We start from the raw sequence: 26,268 nt of genomic DNA, 5'->3' as shown, positions 1-26,268 counted from the left end.
CTTCATCCTGTCCTTCCAACCTAAGACCAGGGATGAAGCTCAGCTGTGTGTTCACCAACCAGAAGCTCTTAAGTCATCCACAACCCTGCCTGACTCTGATTTAAAAAAAAAATGCCCCCCGCTCAAAAGTCGCCTGAAAATCCCATAGGTGAGGGGCCCAGCCAGGCTCAGAGACTCAGGGGTCTTTGCTCACAAGAGCTTTGTGTCTCTCCCAAAACTTAAGGCCACCGAGGGTTGGATTAGGCAATTCTACCATTCCCTTGGCCAGGCCTAGGACCACAGGTACATTGAGATTTAACAAACACAGGAGAGTAAAAATCCAGAGGCCTGAAAGTGAGGTCAGCGCTTATCTTCTTTCCCAACTCAGATAAGAAGTAATTGCTTTTTTATCACTTGCACATAGAATTTGAAAGTAAAGAAGGAAGGTGGCTTGATATCACACCTACGCTGTGCAGCACTCAGATCCTCAAGGGCCACTTCTTCTGAGGACCCTGAGTCAAGTCTCCCAGATGTTCTAACACAATTTAATGAGAAAAACAGCCAAGGTCTGGCAAAGAAGTGTCAGCCAGTCCCGTCCAACAGGAGGGCTTCCTGCAGCAGATAGCACATGTGGAAAAGATGTTGTAAACTGTCATCAATGGTCCCAAGGTAGCCTTTACCTAAAGAGAGATGTTTGGACAAGGGGGCAGGGCCCTTCCCAGGGAAGGTAAATGCTGTTGCTTAGAAACCTGGAAATCCCCTCATTCCCGGCTCCATGGGTTACCTGGCCCACGAAAATGGAACATCTCCCACAGATGGAGCAACCGGAGTGAAGTGCCTCCTTAGATGTCAACCCTGTGGTGCACAAGGAGCCCAGAGGCCTCTCATCCCAGCTTCACAGATCATTCTCCTGCAAGATTTAGAGCCCCAGGTTCCCACCGCTTTCAAGTTTCCCTACAGTTTGGCTCGACAGCTGCTAACTCCTTCCTGTCTATGGTTCTTTGATTTCTCCTCAGCACCGATTGCACTCTTTCATACGGACTTGATTGCCCAGGCTGTGGTGTCTTCCTGAAAAAAAATTGACATTCATCATGTTTATTGACTGTTGTTGTGGGTTGAACCGTGTGCTCTCAAAAAACTTGTGTTCAAATACTAGTCCCAGCACCTCAGATTGTGACCTATGTGGGCAGATTATGTCTTAAAGACATAAACAAGTTCAAATGAGGTCTTGAGGCAGGGTGGTTCCTAAAATCTGACTAGTGTGTAAAAGTGGAATACTGGAGGCAGAAACATACAAGGAACATGACAAGCGGAGATGCCAGCAGAAGGGGCCGCTTGGTAGAGGGATTGCCTAGCACGAAGCCCTTAGTTGGATCCCTGGCATGGCAAAATCCAAGCATAGTGGCACACACCCATAATCCCAGCACTCAGAAAACAGAGGCAGGGTCATCAGAAAGTTTTGGCTTATTAAAAAGTCATTCTTGCCTATTTGATGAGCTTGAGGCCAGCCTCGGCTACACAAGACTGCCTCAAAAACAAAATGATATGAGTAGAGATGAGGTGATATTTCTACCAGACAAGGGATCCCAAGGATTACTTAGAAGCCACTAGAATCCTGACAGAGGCCTGAGGCAGGTTCCTGGATATTGGAAGGAATCAACCAACCTTGCCAATTAGCTTGACCTTGGCTATCTGGTAAGTTATAGGCACGAGTTTGTCTGTGTCTGAGAGTTTTTCTATGTCTGTCTCGGCCTCTTCACTGTTGTGGCATTCTGTCCCAGCATCTCTGAGACGTGTGCACTTGGCACCTGTGGTCATAGGTCCTTGTCGCCTTTTCTCATTTAACTATTTGACATTTCAGGAAGCCGTGGCTCACAGGAGCAAATAAATGACTGCGTCTCCTCCAGCCCCCATGTAAAGGGGTAGAAATTTAAACAAAAGAAGCTCTATCTGGAAGTCCATACTGTGACCCTTGCCCAAAGGGCCTCTTCTTGTTCTAGACTTGAAGGGGTTCCCCCCCGAAGTAACTAAAAGCAAGGCCATCTGCTAACTAGGCGGGGAAACCCCCAAGCCAAAGCATTATGAAATATTTAATATGATGGTGGGAGGCATCTTGCCAGCTGAGCCGCTGCCAGGAACTGGTCTTTGCTGATGGCAAGAGACTCATGCTACAGAAAGCTGAGCCTGGAGCTAAATTAGCTTTGAAGTTGATTAAACCTCCAGGGCTCCAGGGAGTATGAGGCTCGAGGAGGCCCCCGCAGTCCGGACACCGAACAGAACAGTTCTCAGGGACCTTTGCACCATGATGGCTTGTGGGGGTACTTGGAAGTGCTTTTCACGTCAGAATACTCAGAAACCCCATTGTAGTTAGGATTAGTGAATTTAGCAGGGAAAACAGCCCTGCCATGAATGGAATAACACATCCATGCCAGGGTCTTGTTCTGCAACAGAGAGGCTGAAATAGCTCTCTCTCTCTCTCTCTCTCTCTCTCTCTCTCTCTCTCTCTCTCTCTCTCTCTCTCTCTCTGCGTGTGCGTGTGTGTGTGTGTGTGTGTGTGTGTGTGTGTGTGTGTGTGTGTACCAGGTAAGGATTCTTAATTGCTCATGGGAGCCTCTTCAGTCATACTTTATGACAGGACAAAGGTTTCATTCAAAGCAGTCGCCTCCAGCTACTGCTCTTATTTAAAATTCAAGGTGATAGGAATAAACGCACTTGTCTTGCATTTTCTCCTCTTCTACTCACACAGGCTAAATAGTGTAGAAGTAAATCCATCCCATAACTAGAACAAAATGGCCAAACATTAAAATCTGAGAAAAATTGAAAATAAAGCAAAATAAATGTAATGGGTTTTGGTAATTTCTATTAAATGGGCAAAATTTCTAAAAGCAACATACTCTAAAAGACTGTGAATTATTTTTTCCATCAGGTGCTTATTAAATGTGTTATATGACTTAGGGATTGGGGGGACTCATTACAAACAGTGAGGCTCAATGTGGCAAGTTATGAAAAGCCAAACAAGACATCAGAAGCTGGGAAGCAAGACCACGGGACCCATGAGCAGTGAGACCAGAGAATGAGAGGTGGGCTGGAGAGATGCTCAGCAGCTAAGGGAGCTTGTAGCTCTTTCTCAGTACCCGAGTTTAATTCCCAACTCAGGCAACTCATACCTGCCTATAATTCCAAATCCAGAAGATCTGATGCCCTGTCCTGGCCTCTACAGGCCCCTACACATCTGTAGGAATATAGACACACATGCATAAATTAAAAAATAAATTAATTAATTAAAAAGAGAATGGGAGCCATTGAGCCAGAGTCAAAGGACAGTTACCCGTGAAGAACAGCAGTATTCAACAAGAAAACACTAGGCGAAAACAAATTAACACTAGCAGCAAAACGCCAGCATATCTGGAAACACCTCGAAAGTGAAATACGCACAACCTGCATTTAAAGTGTGGTAAAATCATACCAGAGAAAAATGAAAGACAAACTAAACATTGGAGGTGTGACATGTTCCTGCATGCAAAGAGGATGGAAATCCATCCTGCCCAGATAAATTTATAGGATTCCATATTTAGCCCATAATCTAAACTGTGAAGGTATGTAGGGAAGAGAACACACTGAAAGAGTCAGGGTTATTTTAAAGACGTACAGAGAGAGTAGGTGATGGCTACACCACTTATCAAAGCTTACTTCAGAGTGGTGTCAAGTAAAAGGATGTGGTCTCAGCCCAGGAAGAGATGGACAGACCAGGGAAACTTAGCAGAGAGCAATTTTCAAGAATTTAGTTTATGACCAAGAGATCTCAAGCCAAAGAGCAGAGAAGCATAGAAAGTAGTAATGTGTTTAGGAATAAGATCATGCCACAGCCTACATTTATGTATCTTTCATTTTTATTTTATGCATATGAGTGTTTTGTCTGCATGCAGGTCTGTGCACCACGTACATGCCTAGTACCTGTAGAGGGTCAAAAGAGGGAGTCAGATTCCCTGGAAATGGAATTACAGGTGCTTGTGAACTGACATGTGGGTGCTGGGAATCGAACCTGGGTCCTCTGCAAGAGCAGCTCATGCTCTTAACCACTGGGCTATCTCTCCAGGCCCTTGCATCTATATTTAAAGCCACACTCAGTGTTTCATTTTAAATATTTAAAAATACAAAAATAAAGATGTGGAAAAAGAATTTAGAATGATAGAAATGTTTGTTCATTGGCTTGTTTGCTTGTAGAACTGGAAACTGAACTCAGGGCCTTGAGAACGCTAAGCTGGTGCTCTGTCTCAGACTACACCTCAGCCCAGAAGAGCACACTGAGCTAACACCCAAGTATTACTATATGATACTGGACATCAAGAGATTATAAAAGATTAATAATTGGACTATGAAGTAATGGGTCATTTTTATATAACAAATGGCATACACGTGAAATTATAAACTGCAATAGATTGGAATAAAATATTAAAATCTAAAGCATAAAAGTAACTCTCATGAGCCTCTTAGAATAAACACCTTAGAAAAGTGAATGAGGACCTACAATATGATACTGAATGTTGAGAAGATAATGGCCAGAGCTGCTTAACAATTAGAGATCTACAAAACAGTAGAGGGACATAACAGAGTGACACTTCTGTATCAGAGGACATCAAGAGAGAAAAGGACAACCTCCAGGTTGAGGGTATCACAAATCCTGTATTTGATAGGATCATGTTGTGGTCATGGAAGGTGCGAGGTGTAAAGATCTCTCCTAACTCAACAATAAAACAGTTAGCAAGTCAACTCAGACACAGGAAGGGAAACTCGGTAGACATTTACTAACAAAAATCTACAATAATAAATGAAAACCATAGTGAAACTGGGTGTGGTGGCACAATCTGAGCACTAGGAGATGGAGGCAGAGGGATCGCCATGAGTTCAAGGGCCAGCCTGGGTGACTAGAGTATAAAAACAAACAAACGCAATGAGACACCATTTCACTCCTGTGGGCTGTTTACTAAGACAGAAAGTAGCAAGTGCTGGCAGACTGTGAGGAAATGGCAACCCCATGCGTTGTGGATGGGAGGTAAGGGGGTGCAAAGGCTGTGGCAGTTTGGCACCTCCCCAAAGAGCTAAACTCAGAGTGGCTAGGTTTTTGGTGACAGTCACAAAAGCATTCTTACCAGCACTGTGCACAGCAGTTTAAAGGTGGAACCAAACCTCAGTCTGTGAACAATGATGGTTGACAAGCTGCTGTGCCTACACGCAAGGGAATACTATTTAAGCACAAAAAGGAATGAAGTACTACGTGCTACTGTGGGTAAACCTAAAAAGCAGGATGCTAGAGAATGCTGCCAAACTTGGTAAGTCAGATGATAACATTCCCTTATACAGGACACCCAGGCTAGGTGAATCCCCAGAGAAGAGTGGGTTCATCATTCTCAGGGCCGGATGGAGAGGGATGACCACATATTAATGGAAGGCTGTCTCTGGAGGTAATTAGAATCTTTTGAAACTAGATAGAAGTAGCAGTTGCTCAATACTGCACAACAAACTGTTTAAGATGATGCTGAGTGGAACTTACCTCATTGTACAAAGATGACATGTACAAAAATTACAAGATGTTGTCTTTCCTTTATTTAGCAAACATACAGCCTTACACCTTCCATGACCACAACATGCTAAACATGCAAGTTTACACACACAAGCACATATACACAAACACATATACACATACCATACACAAGTGTGCACACATATGACTACAGTGTGCATACTTATACCACTCACATGCACACACACAGCACAAGTGTGCATATATAATCAAATATCCCCCAGATACAGTATGCATACTCATAACACATGTGTGCCTTCACATAAGCACAAGTGTGTACATACACCCACTCCACATACACATTTACACTTATACACATACTCTCCTGTAGAATCCCTAATTGAGATGTGGGCTCTCTGCTCAGATGTGAACAGCAGAGCATTGTAGGGAGGGAAATTCCACAATGATTATTGAAATCTGAAATGCATTTTCTTGGGACAGAAAAGATAGCTCAGCAGTTAATACTTGTTGCTCTTACAGAGACCTAGGTAAGATTCCAAGCTCCCACATGGCAGCTCCCACACACCTATTATTCCAGTTCCAGGGGATCTGATCCCCTCTCTCACCTCCATAGGCATTAGGCACCCATGTTGTAACACGAGTCTTAAAAGGTCTTATTAATAAAAAAAAATGGAACCAGATTTTGGGGTGAAAGCTGAAAGATTAGAGAAACAAAACAAGCCACAGCCAACCTCACCTTGCCAACTCCTCAAATGATCCTGTTTTCATGAATCCTCAGACTAAAAGCCTCTGAGTCCTCACCCCAGGGTCTCAATTGAACTGCTGCTGCCACTAGCTTACCTCCAGAAAATCCTCAGTCTAAAGAGCATGTGTTCCTGTTTCCTCACATCTTATATAGCAGGGGTTTGGTTACAAATTGTTATTGGTCATAGTCAATCTCTTTCTAAAAGAAGAAAGGGGGATATGATATAGAAATGCAGGATACAGATACGATAGGATAAAAGAGTAGATTATTGAATCTACTTTTAAAGAGCTACAACTTGTTTACATTGCTATGGATTTTAGTTTATTGATACAAATTTAGAGTTAATTTTGTTATACTATATGTATATTTCTACTCTTGTTTAAGGTATTATGTTTGTACAACTCATTTGAAATTGTAATATATAGTTAAGAAATACAGATTAATAATTAGTCTTCTATGATGGTCAAACTTATAGTCATGTTAGTTAAGTTTTCTAGGTATAAACAGATATATTTCAATTACATAGGTAATCGTCAAACACTTCAAAGACCTACAGAATATGGCATTTAAAATATTTTAAAAGCTTAGACTTCCTGGACAGTGAGACATATCTGCTCCTGGCAGCACAGATTTACTTCAAAGAAGATGATGGGCATCAAAGAAATTCCATATCAAGTATGCTTTCTTTATGGCAAAAGTTAGCCATTTGGGCAAGAAACTGCTCTTATTTAGACTGCTTGATAATATGTTGCATAAACTGGATATATAGGACCCATAGGAAAATGACCACTAAATTTGCCAAAATAAGGCAAAATGGTCCTTCAGGTTCCTCCTTCACAGAAGAGACTGCCAGACATTCTTCAGGACCCAGGGAAAAGTGACTTAGAGACTCTAGGCCTAAAGGCTGAAGATGGATGCCCCACTGTTGCAGAGGAACTTGGGGTGACTGTCCAGGCAGCCAGATGTCTCTGTCATTTCCAGAATTTTGGAAGTTGCTTACAAAGCACTTCCTGTTTACTTAGGTAATATTATATCCTTTTGGGGTCTTTGACATAGTTATAATTATAGTTATCCTTGGTTATAAAGAAAGGTAAATTAGATATGAAAATTTAGACTCATAGAAATAAGATAGATGATAGAGTATTTTCTTTAATTTTGCCAAATATAAATAGACTAGATATTGTAACTGTAATTCTTGCTTGATAACTGTTTTATTATATGTAATTTTACTATTAAAGTTAAAACCTTCCGTTTTGATTAGACAGAAAAGGGGAAGTGCTGTGGAATGTCTTTCTTTTGCTGTGAATATGTGTCACTATGATTGGTTAATAAAGAAGTTGCTCTAGCCTATGGTGAGTCAGGTTATAGCCATGCAGGAAATCCAAGAGAGAGACAGGAAGAAGAAAGGCAGAGGTAGAGGAAATGCTAGCCTGCCACCCAAGGAGCAACATGCCAGCAGACCGGTAATGCCATGGTCATGTGGCAATACGTAGATTAATAGAAATGGGTTAATATAAGATGAAAGAGCTAGCTAGCAAGAGGCCTGCCATAGGCCATACTGTTGATAATTAATATTAAGCCTTTGGTGATTATTTTATAAGTGACTGAAAGACTGCAGGGGCCAGGCAGAACCGGAGGAATGCAGGGCCTAAGAAAACTTGCGGCTACACTCATGTGGTGGACATAGGTACAAGTAGACAAAACACACAGACATAAAATTAAAATAAATCTTTGAAATGCACATTCCTTGTGTCCATCATCTTCACTTAGAAGACATAATTCCACACAAGTCTTAGTTATATATGCCCACAAATATTTTATTTGTTTACAAAGTGAAACAATTAAAAAAAACATCTAGCAATGTGTGTTGTTGGTTATGATGAGAGCCCCAGAAAAAAAACTAAATAACCAATTGGTCTCTAATTGCCCTTGAACACTTTTTACACCACCCATAAATTCCAGAGACATGATTTGTCCCAACAACTGCACAAGCAATAAAAATGTACACATATATTAATTTACACTATGATGTATAGTGTGTGTTTCCACAAAGTGGATATAATAAAGTCAAACCACTCAAGTGCTACACTGCTCAGACCTCAGAAGGTCTGGTCTGTAACTCTTCAAACTTGCAAGCTCTGACTGTTGACAGATAGCCAAGCATCTCTCCAGCTCTGTTCTCTCATCTGAAAAGCAGGATGATTGACATACCTGCCTCAATGGATTATTGAGAGGGTGCAGTGAGTCCTCTCAGATAAAGTACTTAACGTCAGCGCTGGTGTGTCTTAAGCACCTGTAAATGTGGGATGTTATTAGGTACTCAATGGTTGACATTTGGAAAGAAGTAGCTAATTGAAATTTTCCTGTAGTTCAAAGTGAGGAGGGCTGTGCAGCTGTGGGCCTGGGTACCATGGGGAGAAAAGCAAGGTCATGATGGGCCCACTTTCTCACCACCAACCTAACCTTACAGGAGCTACAAATCAACCCATCCCTTGTGACCAAGTCAAGGGCTCACCACTGAGACTGAAAGCTAATATGTCCCCCTCCCCGCCACAGGGTTCAGATTCATCTTTTACACACCCCTGCTATCTCCATTAACGCATATGCTTACCAGTTTCCTGTGTTTGTTCCCTGGAAAATAAACTGTTGGAAAGAAAAATCAATTTTCATTAGCAGTGCCATTACTTTCAGGAAAATCCTTTCTCAAATAAAAGTAGAAAGGACACCCTGAAAGCTGATATCAACTTGACCTTTCTTGAAGGACTCAGCATGCTGCCGACTGGAGCTTCCTGGCTGTCATCTTACATGGACCAGGTACCAGGGTCACAAGAAGACAAGTCACCCACAAGGAGGTGCCACAGATATGAAAGGTAGGCAGCTGGGGTATGGCTAACTGGACAGGCCCTTGCCTAGGAATGGTCCTATGCAGTTCAGCTGACTCAGCTCAATTCAGCATAAGTCTGGGGTTTTCAAATCTTCTGGTTTTTTAAAGAGAAATTCTCTTGGGTCTGGGGAGATGACACAGTGGTTAAGAGAACTTGTTCCCACAGAAGACCTGGCTTCTGTTCCCAGCACCAATATTGTGACTCACCACCATCTGAAAATCCAGTTCCAGGGGATCCAGTACCCAGTTCTGACCTCCACAGGCACCAAATGCCATATGTAATACATACATACATATGCATCGCCATATGTGACATATATACACGTACATATATACATACACGCAGGTATAATAGTCATACACATAAAATAAATAAATCTAAAACAAAAAGTAAAAGAAATTCTCAGTCTGAATGTTTCAACAAATCCATAATAAATATCAAGTCTTCAAGGTCAGTTTAATACTTTTGGCCCAGGAGGGGCCCAGTGGTGACTTATGTGGCATGTCATGTCTGTGTGTGTCTTGGGGAAACCATCCGTTGTGACTTTGAGTTGTGACCAGCCCACGCTGACATGGGAGATGGCTTCCCGACCTCTAACACCTGCCCCTCCTCCCTGTCTCAAAGTGGTCCTAGTCTACCTCCCCAAGCTGAGTGTCAACCCTTGAAAACACATCGGAAACAGACCACAGTCCATGTTCTCCAGCCAGGCTTTCATGCTAGGGAGTTGTTTTCCTTTCTGCTAAAACTGACAGCAGAATGTGTGACACCCAGCATCTCTACTTGGTGAGTGGAGTGCTCGGAAAGATTATCTGAAGTAAGATAAAGAATAATGGAGTCGGTCAGAAAGAAACTCTGAAGCCGACAGGCAATGCCAGGAGAGCAGCGAGTTTTCCTAAGTGAGGTGAGTGAATAATCGCATAATTCACACCTGAGAGGGTTCCTCGGAAACCCATTCCATCCCAGTGGCATGGTGACCATCCCGGACCTATTGCTCTCCGCCATGCACCGCCAGCGGGTGGAAACCTATGAACATCCGGTGATTTTCAGCATCTGTCCCTCCTTGATCAGCACAGATGTTGGGCAAAGGATGCTAAAGTGAACTCCTAAGATGGATTTCCTACCCCTGGTGTGGGCACTAGGGTTTTTAAACATGGCCATCATTTCTAAAAGAAATAAACGCTCATCTACGCACACTGTCCTTACAAGAAAATAAAGGATACCTTGCCTAGGAGGCTGCGCCTAACACTCCACTCCTGCCCCAGGAACCCCTCACACTTCAGCTCTGTGTCCCTAGTCTCTCAAGCCCCTCTGATTCTTTCTCTACTAGTCTTGATCAATAAGTCTCTATAATCACAGTTAATTCTCATCATTCTCTTTGTGCTATGTTAAAGAAAGTATCCTTGGAGCATGAAAACACAAAGCTTCACTTTTCAGAGCCATGGTAAAGAAACTTTTATAATTATTTGCTTATTCTGACCAATCAGGCTACAGCTATTTCAGGCTCAGCTCTATCCATTGCCTGAGATCTCAAGACAGTTGTGGAACTTGGAGGCAGGTGCTCACACAACACTTAAGTAAAATCCTCACCTTATTGGAATACTGATCTCTCTCCATTTCTCTCATTGGCAAATCCATTCTTTGAAAATCCTAAGATTACATATGAGGATGCTCCAACTTCATTGTGCAGCACTCAACACAGGATGCCCCTTCCTCTCCCCTCCAAGGTGGAAGGCAGGAGGAAAGGGTAGTGATTGCCCTAGGATGGAGTGGTCTGGGGGAGTCCAATGGCTGGGTTGCAAATGTCCATTGGTTCTCTGTCTTGTCCCTGTGACCAAACCCCCGACTTAAATGAAGAAAGCTTTGTTCTGGCTCACGGTCTGAGGGAACAGCCATCATGAAAAGGAAGACATGATGGCAGGAGTAGCTGTGGAAGCAGAGGTGTGAGACTGCTTGCTCACAGCTGGGTTGATCAAGAAACACAGGTGAAACAGGAGAGGGGCCGAGCTATGAGCCTCAAGACCTGTCATTCAAGACACCCACTTCCTCCAGCCAGAACCCAGCTTCCAAAACAGTGCCACAACATGGAGACCAAATATTCCAACACATGTGCCTGTAAGGGTCATTTCACATCCATATTGTGCCACATGTTTATGCTCATTTGTGAAAACTCACTGGGCTGTCTGTGTTGGGCTCCAGTGCCCTTGAATAAGAAAGTATGTTTCAATAAAGTATATTTAGCAAATACAACAAAGAAAGAAAAATCAGAGACTTAAAAGTCATGTTTTTAAAGGACCAAGATGGCTGCAATGACTTCAAGTCATTGCTTTGGAGCCCTGAAGATGGAAAGGCATGCTTTGTATTCCCCTACTAAATATAACCAATGTATTGCATGATATATCTATATGCACAGGGAGACTCAGAAAGGAGAGAAGAAAGTAAACAAGCCAGAGACCTCAGGACCCACGGAATGACACAGTGATAAACTCCCTGGGTTTTACCTTTTGTCTCCTGTAACTCAGACCTGGAGCTGCACAAACAGTAGCCTGAAAATGCTGAGGGGTGAAGATTAGTTTTAAAGTCCCCCAAAGCCTGCTCTGTAGCCCAGTGATCAAAGGAGATTCACTCTAACCAGGCAGGAAGCTTTGAAAGGACAAGTGCAGCTCTACTACCCTGGAGGATGAAGCTGTCTCATGCTCACACCACTAACAGCACGGTATAGTGGAAAGCCAAGCCAAGCAGAGAACTAGAATTTCCATCTCTGCCAGCAATGTGCCCACCTCATGCGTGGGTGAAGAATGCTTGGACCTCCATTGTCACGAGGCAGGAGTGAGGTACCCCTCCACTCCCCTCTGTGGTGGTACCCAATGGGGCCAAATGGAGATTTAAAGCCTTCCCAGCTGCTGGAAGTAACAAGGCCACCTCACTACAGTGTTAGTGGAAACATGAGCTACAGCAACAAACTACTTCAGCCAGGGGAGAGTCAGAGAAGGTCTAACAGGAAGTCAGATGTCTGATTACTTCTAGTGCCCAGCCATAATGAAGAGCCCTGTTAGGAACAACAGACCCCAAGTGGAAAGCTTGTAGTTCTACCTGCACCCAACAGATACAAGGTAGCACCCCACTTTTCACAGGCAAAAACACTGTCAGAAGAAGTCAATTTCAGAAAGGGGGGGGCTGGTAAACTGAACAACACAAAGTGAGGTGGGGGAGTCAAAAGCAAAATTGAACAATGGCTCAAGGACCTACAAGATTCTAATCACAGCTCTAGCACACACGCCAGTATTGTTCTAGAAGATGAGAATGGCGCACGCGGGGGGTGGAGGGGTACTTCAAGAAATACAGGCTGGAAACATCTTACATGTTACATGAGACCTAAACCTACAGTATAAAAATTTGGGGTAAATCCAATGATAATAAAGCAAAAGAAAAATTAAAAAAAAAAAAAAACACAGCAAATGCATCATGGCTAAACTTCTGAAAGGTAAAGAAGGCAAAAATAAGATCTTAAGGCAGAAGGTGAAAATGTGTCTCACCTATGGGGAAAATTTGCTTTTATGTAATAGATTTCTGTCCAAAAGTCCTGGCGACCCAAAGGTAACACTGAGTTTTCCAAAGAACTGTCAAATCCAGACTCTCAAACTCAACGATAGTATCACTCAGAAATGGAAGTGGCAGCAAGATACTCTTGTAAGAGAAAGAAACTAAAAGAATTTGTGACCATCGGACTAACCCTAAGAGAAAGGCTAAAGGCAGTGGAGGGACAAGTGAGAGCAAGGGGTCAGCCAACACACCGGAAGGGAGGGAGCACACAGCCAACACACCGGAAGGGAGGGAGCACACAGCCAACACACCCGGAAGGGAGGGAGCGCACAGCCAACACACCAGAAGGGAGGGAGCACACAGCCAACACACCGGAAGGGAGGGAAGCACAGCCAACACACCGGAAGGGAGGGAGGGAGTGCACTGCCAACACACCCGGAAGGGAGGGAGCGCACAGCCAACACACCAGAAGGGAGGGAGCACACAGCCAACACACCGGAAGGGAGGGAGCACACAGCCAACACACCCGGAAGGGAGGGAGCGCACAGTCAACACACCAGAAGGGAGGGAGCGCACAGCCAACACACCCGGAAGGGAGGGAGCATACAGCCAACACACCCGGAAGGGAGGGAGCATACAGCCAACACACCCGGAAGGAAGGGAGCACATAGCTGACTGGTGTCAGCCTGACTGAAGGCAATGGCTGCTTTCTCCGCTTGACTTCTGTGATTACATTTGATGAAGAAAAGAATAACGGTTCTGCTTGATGTGGTCTAAATGTATGAAGAAGTGTTTAAAACTAGTATATTATAAACAAGGGGAAGGAGAGTTCAGTAAAGTGTCTATGTTTTACCCAAGCTGTAAAATGATGGTATCAGTATGTGTATACTGACACCTAGAATAACCACTGATAAAGCTATATAAAGTCATTCAAAAACACAAAAGTTATAATGGAATTGCTTTAAAATGTTAAAGTAACTGGCTTGATTAAAAATAGGGTTGGCGAGATGACTCAGTGGCTAAGAGTACTTGCTGCCATTCCAAGGACCTGAATGTGGTTCCCAACACCCATGACAGATGTCTCACAACTGCCTGTGACCCCAACTCTAAGGGACCCTACGCTTCTGGCCTCTTCTGGCACCTTTACTCACATGTGTATACTCCCTTCTCACACATACACGGAGACACACAAACACATTTTAAAATAACACAAAGAAATTAAAAATAGAGAATAAAAGAGATACTTGACTTAAGCCCTTATAGATAAATAATTGTATTCAATATAAATGGTCTAAATACACAAATTAGCAGTCAGAATTTAGCAGAATGTATTACAAAATTCAACTATTTGCTGCCTATAAGAAACTCATTTTGATTTTAAAAACAGCTGGTGTTTTGATGTTAAAGTAACTGACTTGAATGAAAATTTAAAAATAGGATTGGCAAGATGACTTAGTGATTAAGCATGCTTAACCACTGGTATTTTTAATATATCAGTAACATTGATAAGATTCTAAAAAAATAGAGAAGAAAAAGAAACAGAGTGTCAAAATCAAGAACAAGCATACAGGATACTCACAGAGCCAAGAGACTAGAAAGACAATTAGAGAATGCTATAGTCAACTCTACAAACTTGCAGCATACCAAAAGACCCAACAGATGCCAAAAAGACAGCTAGAGAACATCACAAGCTCTACACACAAGGCCTTGACAAACCAGGACATAACAACCAACTCCTTTGAGAAACAGATTACCACAACTCATTTGATGTCAAATACATAATTGACTAGCCTGATAGATATCCAAGAAATTTTAAAGCTCATAATTTAAAACTCTTTTTAAACAAATAGTCCATGCCTAGATGATCTCATTGAAGAATTCTATCAATTAAAAAAATCTTAACATCAATTCTACACAATTCCATCAAAATGGTAGAAGACAACTCTCCCATTTTATTAATCTACTGTTATTACCCTGAAATATCCAACACAGAAAGATGCATAAGACAGAATGCTACAATACAATATCTGGTGAATACAGCAAAAAGTCTCTTCAGAAATTGTTAGCAAATGGAATTCATAATATTTTAAAGGACATTTGTGACCAAGTTGGGCTTAAAACAGAAATATAGGCTATTGGTCAATACTAAAAACTCTGTGTAACCTACTATAGTTGAGGCTAAAAATAACCTCACTGTCCAAATTCATCCAATTCACAAATTGAATGCCCCCTCATAAAAACATTATTATCAAAAAAAATCTACAAAATGCTTAAAACAACCTGAGTCACATTAAGCCTCATGAAAGACTGAACATTTCCTGATCAGGAAAAAGTATGTTTTGTTTCTACCATTCTTAGTCAAGATAATATGAGAATTTCTCACCAACGTAATGGGGTAAGAAAACTAACAATGCATATTGAAAAATAAATAGGGATAAAGATGTGACTTAGTGATGGGGATACATACATTTAAGTCCTTGTTTTGGTTCCCAGCACAGATAGGAAGGGAGAGGGAGAGGGAGGAGGAAGGAAGGAAGGAAGGAAGGAAGGAAGGAAGGAAGGAAGGAAGGGTAAGTGGTTAAGGCACACACATATACAGAGAGGAAGAAAGGGAGGGAAAAGGAGAGAGGGGGAGGGGAGAGAGAGAGAGAGAGAGAGAGAGAGAGAGAGATCCCTGCTTTCAGATGACATGACTTTCCAAGGACTATCCCATGGAGTCAAAAAATATTTTCCAGAACTAATGAGAGAATTCAGTAACATTGTAAGATAAAAATAAATATACAAAAACTAATTCTATTTTGATATACTGGAAAGAACTCAAGGCCCAATTTTTTTAATAGTATTTACAGTTGCTCAAAATAATATAATACTCCAGTCTAACTCTAACAAAATATAAAAAGGGTGTGTGTTGTGTGTGTGTGTTGAAAATTATAGTCCTGGATACTTCTCTCATAGAAATAAAGACATGAGTACACAAAAGGCCTGTGTCTGAGTGTTTACAGCAGCTTAATTTGCAATGGCAGAAAGCTTGAAGCAACCCAGACATTCTGCAGTGAGTGAACAGATAGACAGTAGTGCATCCAGTTGTGGAACCCACTCTGCAGCAAACAGGAGCTAACTGCACCACAACCCAGATGGATTCCTGAAGAATAATGCTGGGTGAAGAAGTCACTCCCAGAGGCCATGGGCTCTGTGATTTCACCCTTCTAATGTTCTTTACATGGGAAAGAGATGGGTGCTTGTCTGGGATTAGGGACATAGGAACAAGAGAAGTGGGGGTGGGGGGGGGTGGGGCGGGGGGGGGGTCTGCCCTGCATGAATTTATAAGGTCAACAGCAGGGGGTGCTAGCTCAGAGGGGAATCTTCTGCCCTGACTACCCATGGCCATATGCAGGTTGTGAGACTGAACTGTCTCTCTGTAAGATGTTAGGATTGTGGCAAGGGAGTGGTGGTAAGCAGAATAAACAGTACAAGGGGTCTTTGTGCATCAGTTCTTAAAATTGCAGTGAGCCTGAACTGGTCTTAAATGTTTTAACAGTTTAATTAAAACCAGTTCCAATGCCACTACTATCCTTCAACCAGGATCAATGTGCCTTTCCCCTTTGCTTTTTCCTGAAGGCATCGGGGGAGGTTGGAAGATGGAATGTGAGTCAGCCTTAGGACTGGGTGTTTGGGGGCTTAAGTCTTTTGCTCTTTATATACCAGATGTAAAATGTAGAGTATGCTGTTATCTCTTGCAAAGGAGGAATAAATAAATCTACTTAAAAAAAATCCCAAGGTTAGAGAGAATGTTTGCAAAATGTGCATGGAGGCCTGAAGAATAACAAATGCTTAGTAACAAGTAACTGTTACCATCACCTCCGTGTGGACTCTGTCTACCTCACTTGGTACCATGGATGGTGGGATTTAAGTTCCTTAGTACAGGACTGGGAGTTCCTTAAGCAATGTACTAGGCTCTGTTCACCTGCTCTTCCTCTAGGAACATTCTTTTACATGCTAGCTGTCTCAGAGATGTGTGCTGGACTGAGTTCATGGTATAAAGTATCGTATGGGAAATACAAGAGCGAAAACAAATTTTCAGGCTGAAAAACGAAGAATTAGTAAATAGAATGAAAATGACTCTGTTAAATGAAATCGACTGTATCTCAGTAAACCAAAGAAAGCAAATGATTCTGACACCTAGTAGAATTATTCCAAGTTCATGTCTGAAGCTACCAATTGCACTTGACATCATTTATATAATGTCTCAAAGAGAGAGGCACAGTAGGGAGCAGTTCACAGGGTATCCTAACTTTCTTTCTGTTACTGTAATAAAACACCCTGATGACAAGCAGCTTAGGGGAGGAAGAGGTTAATTTGTCTTTGATTCCAGATTAGAGTCCACTATTGCAGGGAAGTCAAGGCAGCTAGTCACACACACACACACACACACACACACAGCCAAGAGCCGAGGGAGTAAATGTGGGCAAGCTTAGTTCTCAGCTAGTGTCTCTGCTTTTACACAGTCCAGGCCTCCCAAACCAGGGCATGCTCACTTTCAGTCCGGGTCTGCCCACAGAAGTTAAGTCAATCAAGACTATCCCCAAAGACATGCTCGATCAGGCCAACCTGATCTAGGCAATGCTTCATTGGGACTCTCTCCCAGGTGATTCCAGGTTGTGGAAAGTTGAGGGTTAAAATTAATCACCACACAGGAATAAGTCCTAGCCTGACTTCCTTATTACTAAGGAGAGCCATGTAGTCTTGCTGCATATGAACTTGAAAAGGTCTGCAGAATAGGAAGGAAGACAGCTACATGTCCATGTATTGCTACAACCAGAGATAGCAATGCTGGAATCTGAGTTTGTTTGCTAGAGCAAGAAAGACACAGTCCCTTTCCAAGGCGCTTCCAGCTGCCCCGTTTTGCTTTCCAGTCTAGAGTTAGAGCAGAGGTAATATACTAGAAGTAGCTAAAGGTCTCTAAGACTACCTGTGGCTAGAGTTGAGATGAACTAAGTTGTCACTGCCCTTGGTAGTGGAGACCTCTGGGGCAAGCAAAGTGGGTTTTTAAAGTCGGTTGATTTTATTTTTGAGATTATCATATAATTACATTTCTCCCTTTCCTCCAAACCCTCCCACATACCCTCCCTGATCTCCCGATCCATGGCCTCTTTTTTCACTGTTATTGCACACATATAGGTATATACATATATCCCTAAATATAACCTGTTCAGTTCATATAATGTTACTTGTGTGTAGAGCTTCAGGTCTACCTGCTTGGAAGAACTCTTAGAGATGTTCCTTTGTCCGGGAGATCCTTGACTGCAATGGTCTCCATCTCTTTAACACACTGCTATTTTTTCCAGTGCCTAGAACCACACAACTGATCCTCAAATATTCATTAGATTTGTGGAGAGTTTGCCTTTGTTATGCCCAGGTAGTCAGGGTTACTGGGTGTAGCAATACCGGGATCCACATTTGCCTTTGCTCCATAATGGCCTGACGTCTCCTTATGACCACCACATTTGAGCAACCACCACGGCAGAAATGAGCATGATCAGTCAGGAGCATCTTGCTGGCAGCAGAGGAGCTCTAGGAAGTCATCCTAGCATCTCTCCGCAGAGGTGGAGCCCAGCTACACCTGCTAAGCTGTTAAACCCAGTGATGGCTCTTCTTCGGGGCACACACTCGTAAGTTATCTCGCTCTCTTCTCTCTCTCTCTCTCTCTCTCTCTCTCTCTCTCTCTCTCTCTCTCTCTCTCTCTCTCTCTCAAAACTAAGAGAGAAAGATAGAAGGAGGGAGGAAGGAAGGGAGAAAGGGAGGAGTGGAGGGGGGAGTGGGGGGAGGGGGACAGAGACTGGGTCTGATTTGATCTGAGGCCAGAGTGAGCCAAAGTAGGAAACTCTGGCTGGTAAGACAATTCTCAGGAATGCAAAGCCATCCCATTGCCCTGCAGTCTGAAGATGCCGTCCATTAGCCTTTTCCTCTCTGCTGGTCACACCACTCACAGCTTGACAAGAAGCGTGGCAGCAGTGTCTCTGAACAGAGACCAGGAATGAAGGAGGAAGACTTGAAGTTCCTACTGTACCATCAGGATACCTTCCTCAGTCTCTCTAAGCCTCTCTTTCCTTGTGCATATGACAGAGATAAATTCAGTGTCTATATTTTAATTAAATTATTTGTTCACTCCTCATCCATTCATTTGCAGGGGGCACACACAAGCTGTGCTACACATGTGGAAGTCAGAGGGCAACTTTCAGGAGTCGGTTCTCTCCTTCTACTTCTGTGTCTCAGGGATTGATCAAAGCATCAGACTCAGCAGCAAATGCCTTTACCCACTGAATCATCTTGCCAGAACTAATACCTGTATTTTAAAGTTGCTGTGAGAATTAAATAACAAAACACATAAGACTCTTAGCATACCATCAAAGTGCACTGAATAGGAGGAGATATTTTCAATCAATTGTTGTGGGTCAAATGGACATCTGCCTGGGAGGTGGGAAGAAACCTTGACCTTGCCTTGCACCATCAACACCAATCAATTCCAGATATGTGATGGACCTGCAGAAGAAAGGTCAGACACTAATACTTCCCGAAGAAAACAAAGGAGAATATTGTCATCACTTTGGGGCTAGTATAGATTTCTTTCAAAGAATACAAAAGAAAGCTTGGACTTTAAAAGATAAATTGGACTTCAGAAAAAATCAAAACCATATTCATCACAAGGCACCATTAAGAAAGGAAAATTCAAGCCATAGATGGAGAAAGGGTATCCATAATACATATATCTTTAGCCATGAATATCTTAAGAATGCCTGAGAATAAATAAGCAAAGGACACAGCGTTAAAGCCTGGCTAAAGGTTTCGGAGAGATATCTAGCAAGCAGAGGAACAGATGCTGAGCACTGCCAGTCACCTGTGTAACTAGAGCAGAGAAACAGAGCAGAAGAGCTCAGATTAAAGTATTGGACAGTGTCCAGGTTTAGAGAGGATGAGGGCAACTCCAGCTCACCAGTGCTGCCACTGAGAAGTAAGACAGCCACTTTGGGAAACAGCCAGACCTTATCCACACAGCAAGGCCCTGCGCCTACCCTAGAATCAGCCATCTCACTTGCAGGTATGTATCCAAGAGAAGTGGATTAACATGTCTACAGAAGATGCACTCAGGAATGCTTGTGGTAGCTTTGTTCATCACATCCAAACTGTGGAAATAAGCCGAATACTGACCAACTGCAGAAGAGAGAAATATCAGGGGGTGATGGATGGATGGCTGGATGGATTTAGATAGATAGATAGATAGATAGATAGAAAGATAGATAGATAGATAGATAGATAGATAGAGATGGATAAGAATTAGATATAGATATAGACTATATTAGACAGAGACTCATGCAATAGAATATTATATTTCATGAAAAAGAACACTAGAACATGGAACCATACTACAACAAAGTTAAACCTTGGACATTGTGTAAAGCAAACAAAATCAGACGCCAGAGTACATGTTACATTATTTTGGTTCCATCAAGTTCAAGGGAAAAAGGTAATGTAGTGTCATAGAAAAAAGAACAGGGCGACCTTGGTGAGTAATATAGCCCCGGAAAGGACATGAAGGGGCAGAGATCACTGTGCATTTTCACTCTTGATCTTGGTGGTTACTATGGGGGTGTGTACATGCATGTATATGCACATTTGCATACACATCGCACACATTGCTATATCTCATTAAACATAACAGAAATCCATTAAGTGCTATGTAAGACATGCAGTGATCACAGGGAAAGTTAGCGATCTATCGTTTCTGTTAATTTTGTCGTCACAATGATGGATTCCTCTTCTAGCACATTCCCCACTACCAATTTCCCCCAGGAACACTGCAGAGACAACACAATACTTTCTAAGCTAAAAATAACTTCTGCTTTCCCTTTTGTCTCAGAAAACGTGTGTGAAAGCCAAAGACACTTTTATTTCAAACGGCTTCTCCCGCTGATGATACCTGCATTAGATATTCCACAGAATGTGTGGCACAGTCAGGCCAGCACCAAACGGGAAGGAAGGCATGAAAATGGCAGATAACTGAGAGCCTGGGACAACCTAGGCACTCGCCTCCCTTGAGAATGTTTAACATGTTTGAAAGCCTCCCCTGAACATCTCATGACTCCAGGAAAGGCAATCTGAATGTGATGCCCACAAAAGGAGCAGCTTCTGCTGATATGTGCCACATGTGTATTACTGGGAAGGATTTCACCTTAGACCCAATTAAACAGGGAAGGCTGGGACAGCAAGGGAGTTGGTCCCACCTGACTCCTCAGGGCTTCATCTCTCACTCAATCATAATTGGACTTCGAGTTGACTTTGCCTATTTACAAAATGAATGGATGGAGCTTGATGTAGGGATGGGGGAGTAGAGAGAGCAGGGAGAGTATTAAAAAACCCCAAGTGTAGTGGGATCTGAGCACCAGATCCAGGACAGAAAAATGGACTGGGAAACCAGGCACAGCGACACATGCCGGAATTCTGGCATTTGGGGGCTGAGGGAAGAGGAGTGCTGTGAAATCAAGGCCAACCTGGGCTACAGAGTGAGGCTGTCTAAAAAAAAAAAAAAAAGGCAAAACAGACAAATGAAGAAAAAACCAAGAGAGGGAGGGAGAGGGGAAGAGAAAGAATTGGGGAACTGGGAAGGTGGATTTACCAATGGCTTTGTATGTTATTTAAAAGAAAGCTAAGGGGGAACAGTGGTCTAGCTAGCTCAGTGGGTAAAGGCAGATGCTCCCCAGGGCCCCAGGTTTTCATGATAGAAGGAGAAAAGAAACTTCTACAGGTTGTCCTCTGACCTCCAAATGTGTGCAATGGTGCACACATGAGTGTGGGCATGGGCGTGCACACGCAAGGCGCGCGTGTGCGCATACACACACACACACACACACACACACACACACACACACACACACACACACGCCCACACTATAACTTAAAAGGGGGGTTGGGCAGGGGTAACACTGAGGTGAGATTCCACAAAGGGAACCATTGTGTGATGCTGTCTATCCCCTTCAAGTTCAAAATAGAGCCCAGACAGACGGTTCCTCCCCGTGCTTATCAAACCTGGACATTTGTGGACGCTTTCCTAGCTGCAAACTCAAGAAATGATCCTTGAAATTATATTACCAAGAGAAATTTTCCTTCATTGCTTATTTTGATATAATTTCAATAAATGTATAGAATGTGAAATTATTTCCTCATTTCATCCCAGTTCTGAAAATGAAATTCAATTTATGAGCCAGTCTGTGGAACTCCAGCAGAGCACAGCCATAACGCGCCAGCAGCCTATTGCTAGCTGGAGGACCAGGCTTCTGGGAAAGAGAACAAATAACCCTTTAGGGGAGGGATGTTCTTCAAGTTCATTGCCAGAGGGTTGCAGTCAGGAGTCTCAGTCACTAATGGCAACTCAGTCTATTCCTTGGAGGAACAGAAGGAACAGGGAGGACGAGAGCTCATGAGCATCTCTACACACCCCACTGTGACCCCCCAAATAACCTGAGGGAGACCTACAGCTCTGAACCCAAGTAGCAGGCAGTACTATTACACCTGGGGCCTCTATGGGGGCTCTACAGAGACAATAGGGCTGCTTCTAGGAAATACGTTCAGATGATCATCTCAGGTGGTGAAACTGTTCTGAGAACTTCGAGGTTGGTGATGGAGACCTGTAATTCCGGCAACTCAGGATGCTGAGACAGAGAGGAGATGGAGAGTTCAAAGCCTGTCTGGGCTACAAAATAGATTCAAGCCTACCCTGGGCAACTTAGTAGATCCTGTCTCATAATGAGAAGCAAAAAAGGATGCTGAGGATGGAAGGCTTGCCTGGTACACAGGAGGCCCTGGGTGGGATCTCCAGTATAAAATAAAATAAAATCATGCAATATTTAAGACATATGGGAGTATAATGCATAGGAAAGTGTAGAGGCACCCCCTAGACTGAGAAAAAGATGTTATCAAAGTATTAACACCTGATCCTTTCCCTAGTTATATCCTCCCCCAGCGAACCCCATCCTGAATTCATGTTTATGCTTCCCATGGTCCTACCATGTGTGAAGCTCTGAGCAATACCAGGCATCACCTCACCTGTTATTAATGACTAGCAATAGTGTTATTCTATTGAATCCCATTAGACTTCCCTTTCGATGCTCAGTGTTCTGAGATTCACCCAGGCTAACACTTGGAGCTGCAGTCGATTCCTTTCCACTACTCAGGAAACCTCTTTCTGTTTCTTCTCTCTCTCTCTCTCTCTCTCTCTCTCTCTCTCTCTCTCTCTCTCTCTCTCCAGTTTCCAGATTTCCTATATAAGACAGGTGTTTGGGGAGGAAGGCCGTCAGGCACACAAGCTGCCTCTCCACCTTCCACCCCTCCTAGTGTTGAAACTTGGGAGGGGGCTGGTGAGATGGCTCTGTGGATAAAGGTGATTGCTGCCACTTCTGATGACCTAAATTCAACCCCCAAGACCCATATGGTGGGAGGAGAGAAACCACTCCTGAGAGTTATCCTCTGACCTCCCAACATATATACATACATATATAGGTTTTGTTTGTTTGTTTGTTTGTTTTAAAGAATCTTGGGAGGGACTGGGATGTAGCTTAGTGGTAACATCCTGCCTAGTACACACAGATCCTAGGTTCAATCCCCAGCACCGCAAGAAAACAAAACAAAAACATGACCAGGTAATGTGGCTCATATGTGTAATCTCAGCACTCAGGAGGCTGAGGCCAGCCTGAAGTATACAGCAAATCCCTGTGTCAAACCAAGACTAACAGGTCACATCAGCATCCCCTCTCAGCTGTCTCCGGGCATCTGGCATCCCTCCTCAACCTCATGCTAACATCAGAAGTCCACCCCTCTTCAATGCATTGTAGGAATGCACCTACCAGCTGTCTCCTTGCCTTCTTGTGGTTCAAGTCCATCTTCATTCATCTCAACTACAAATATCCCAGGCCAGGCTACCATGGCCTCACACTTGTATTTCCTACCTTACCAGCCTCCAGTCTCAATGGGAGAACATCTTTCTAAGTCAGAAACATGAATCTTATCACCCCCTCCCCCCACTCCTAAAATCCTCCTGTGTCTCTCACCGCCTTCAAGGTGAAATCCAATCCCCAAAACATGTCATATAAGATACTTTGTGATCCTATCTCTGCCTACGTGGTCAGGTATATCCCCTGAGACTTCTGCCCTAAAGAACTGTGAAACCCTACACCCTGGCCACATGTTCTGGCCACACACAATTCTTCTATATGTTCTTCCCTCTCCTTCCCTCCCTCCCCAGCTCAGCCAGTGATAGCTACTGACCCCTCAAGATCCTCCAAGTATCCTTAGCAGGCATTTCCTGAGCCTTTTCCATACAAGACAGCTGTGGTGGTTTGAAAGGAAGTGGCCCCCAAAGGGAGTGGAACTATTATGATGTGTGGCTTTGTTGGAGAAGGTATGGCCTTGGGGGAAGTGTGTCATTGTAGAGGCAGGCTTTGAGGTCTCATATATGCTCAAGCCATGCCCAGTGTCTCAGACCACTTCCTGTTGCCTGTGAGTCAAGTATAGAACTCTCAGCTCCTTCTCCAGCACCATGTCTGCCTGCATGCTGCCATGCTTTCCGCCATGATGATAATGGACTAAACCTCTGAACTATAAGCCACTTCGATTAAATGTTTTCCTTTATAAGAGTTGCCGTGGTCATGGTGTTTCTTCACAGTAATATAAACTCTAACTAAGACAATAGCTAATCTTCATTGTGAAGTTCAGTGGATTCAGAATCACCTAGGAGACACACCCTTGGATGTAACTTTAAGGGTGTTTTTAGAGAAGACTGGGGAGGGAAGATCCATCCTGAATGTAGGCGGCACTTTCCATTGACTGTGGTCCTGGACTGAGTTAAAAGGGAAGAGGAGAAAGCTACATGAATGCTGCCATTCTCCTTTTCTCTGCTTCCCAGTCATACATCCTGACACCATAGACGTGCCTGCCACCATGCCTTTCCCCTATAATAATTGGCAATCCCCTCCAACTCTGAACCAATATAAATCTTTAAATCACTTTGTCTGGTATTTGATAACATTGATAAAAATAATACCCTATCTGAACTGGGGGTAGGGGCCTGCTGCATGACCCTCAGCATCACATGTGTCTTTTGCATGCCATCTGCCCATGAGCTGGTATTCACCTGATATATTCTTTCCACAAGATGGACAACCAATGAGAAGGGCTATTCGTACACCCCAGGACCCCAGGACCCAGCTGTGTTCATACACCCCATGTCCCCAGGACCCAGCTGTGCTCATATACCCCATGTCCCCAGGACCCAGCTGTGCTCATATACCCCATGTCCCCAGGACCCAGCTGTGCTCATATACCCTGTGACCCCAGGACTCAGCTGTGCTCATACACTCCATGTCCCCAGGATCCAGCTACGCTCATATACCCCATGTCTCCAATACCCAGCTATGCTCATACACCCCATGTCCCTAGGACCCAGTTCATTTTACCCCTGACTGTGATGGGAAAATGTGTGTGAACTTCATCAGGCCACCTGGAGAATATGAGGGCAATGTGCCACCAGAGATTCTGAAGGGCCTTGATCTCATTATGTGAATTACTAAGAAAATGGAACTTGGAATACATGGCTTTTCCACATCACTGAAGTTCATCCCTTTGAGCTAGAATACCCATACTTAGCAATTTATATAGAAAATTTTCTTTTTATAATTTAAAACTTTTTAAATTCATTTTATATACCAACCACAGATCTTTTTCTCATCCCTCCTCCTACTCACCCCACTCCCACCTACCCTCCCCCCAACCCACCCTCATCCCCTCCCATGGGGGGACAGCAAAGCCTGGTACATTCAGTTGAGGCAGGACCAAGTCCCTCCACCCCTGCAGCAAGGGTGAGCAAAGTGTTCCGCCATAGGTAATGGGATCCAGAAAGCCAGTTCATGCACCAGGAATCGATCCTTATCATACTGCCAGGGGCCCCTCAAACAGACCCAGCTACACAACTGTCTCCCTTATGCAGAGGGTCTAGTCTGGTCCCATGCAGGTTCTAAGGTCTAAAGTTCATGAGTTCCTATGAGCTTGGTTCAGTTGTCTCTGTGGATTTGTCCATCATGATCTTGATGCCCCTTGCTCATAGAATCCCTCTTCCCTCCCTTTGACTGGACTCCCAGAGCTTGACCTGGTGCTTGGTTGTGGATCTCTGTATTTGCTTTTCTTGAAGAAAAAAAGTCTCATCTGGCCACTGCATGCAATGGCTGAGAGGAGTAGCCAGATGCTGGAAAAGGTCCAATGACCCTCCCCACCCACTCCTTCTAGTAGGGAATGTCAACAGCCTACAGGCCCCATCATGATAGACCCTCAAAAATAGACACAGATGGTCATGGCAGCAGTCTGGCTCAGAGGATAACACTTTATAAGAGCTGTGTATAGCCACCGTCTCCCCACAGTTCACTGCCTCACCCTCCCATTGCTCACACTGGCAGGGTCACTCCTGACTAAATGCTCTCTGGAATTTTTAAGATAGGCATTGGTGAAATCTCCCATATTTCCTGAATCCTCATTAG

General features: G+C 43.5%; 1 protein-coding gene across 9 annotated transcripts in view; it reads right to left on the bottom strand.

Moving 5' to 3' along the window:
• Nucleotides 1-26,268, bottom strand: part of CUNH10orf90 (chromosome unknown C10orf90 homolog) — a 232,846-nt gene that overhangs the window by 103,685 nt on the left and 102,893 nt on the right. The window contains exon 2 of one of the 9 annotated variants that reach the window (XM_052711893.1): nt 19,094-19,231. The exons of the other annotated variants lie outside the window; for them this stretch is intronic. Within the exon in view, the coding sequence (XP_052567853.1) occupies nt 19,094-19,199 (106 nt within the window). The 5' untranslated portion in view covers nt 19,200-19,231. The remainder of the gene's footprint in view (nt 1-19,093; nt 19,232-26,268) is intronic. 9 annotated transcript variants of the gene reach the window in all.

Source organism: Peromyscus californicus, unplaced genomic scaffold (genome assembly GCF_007827085.1).
Source record: "Peromyscus californicus insignis strain IS unplaced genomic scaffold, ASM782708v3 Scaffold_4__1_contigs__length_199733344, whole genome shotgun sequence".
Lineage (NCBI taxonomy): Eukaryota > Metazoa > Chordata > Mammalia > Rodentia > Cricetidae > Peromyscus > Peromyscus californicus.
The sequence above is the reverse complement of the archived record's forward strand: the minus strand, read 5'-3'. Positions and strand labels throughout refer to the sequence as shown.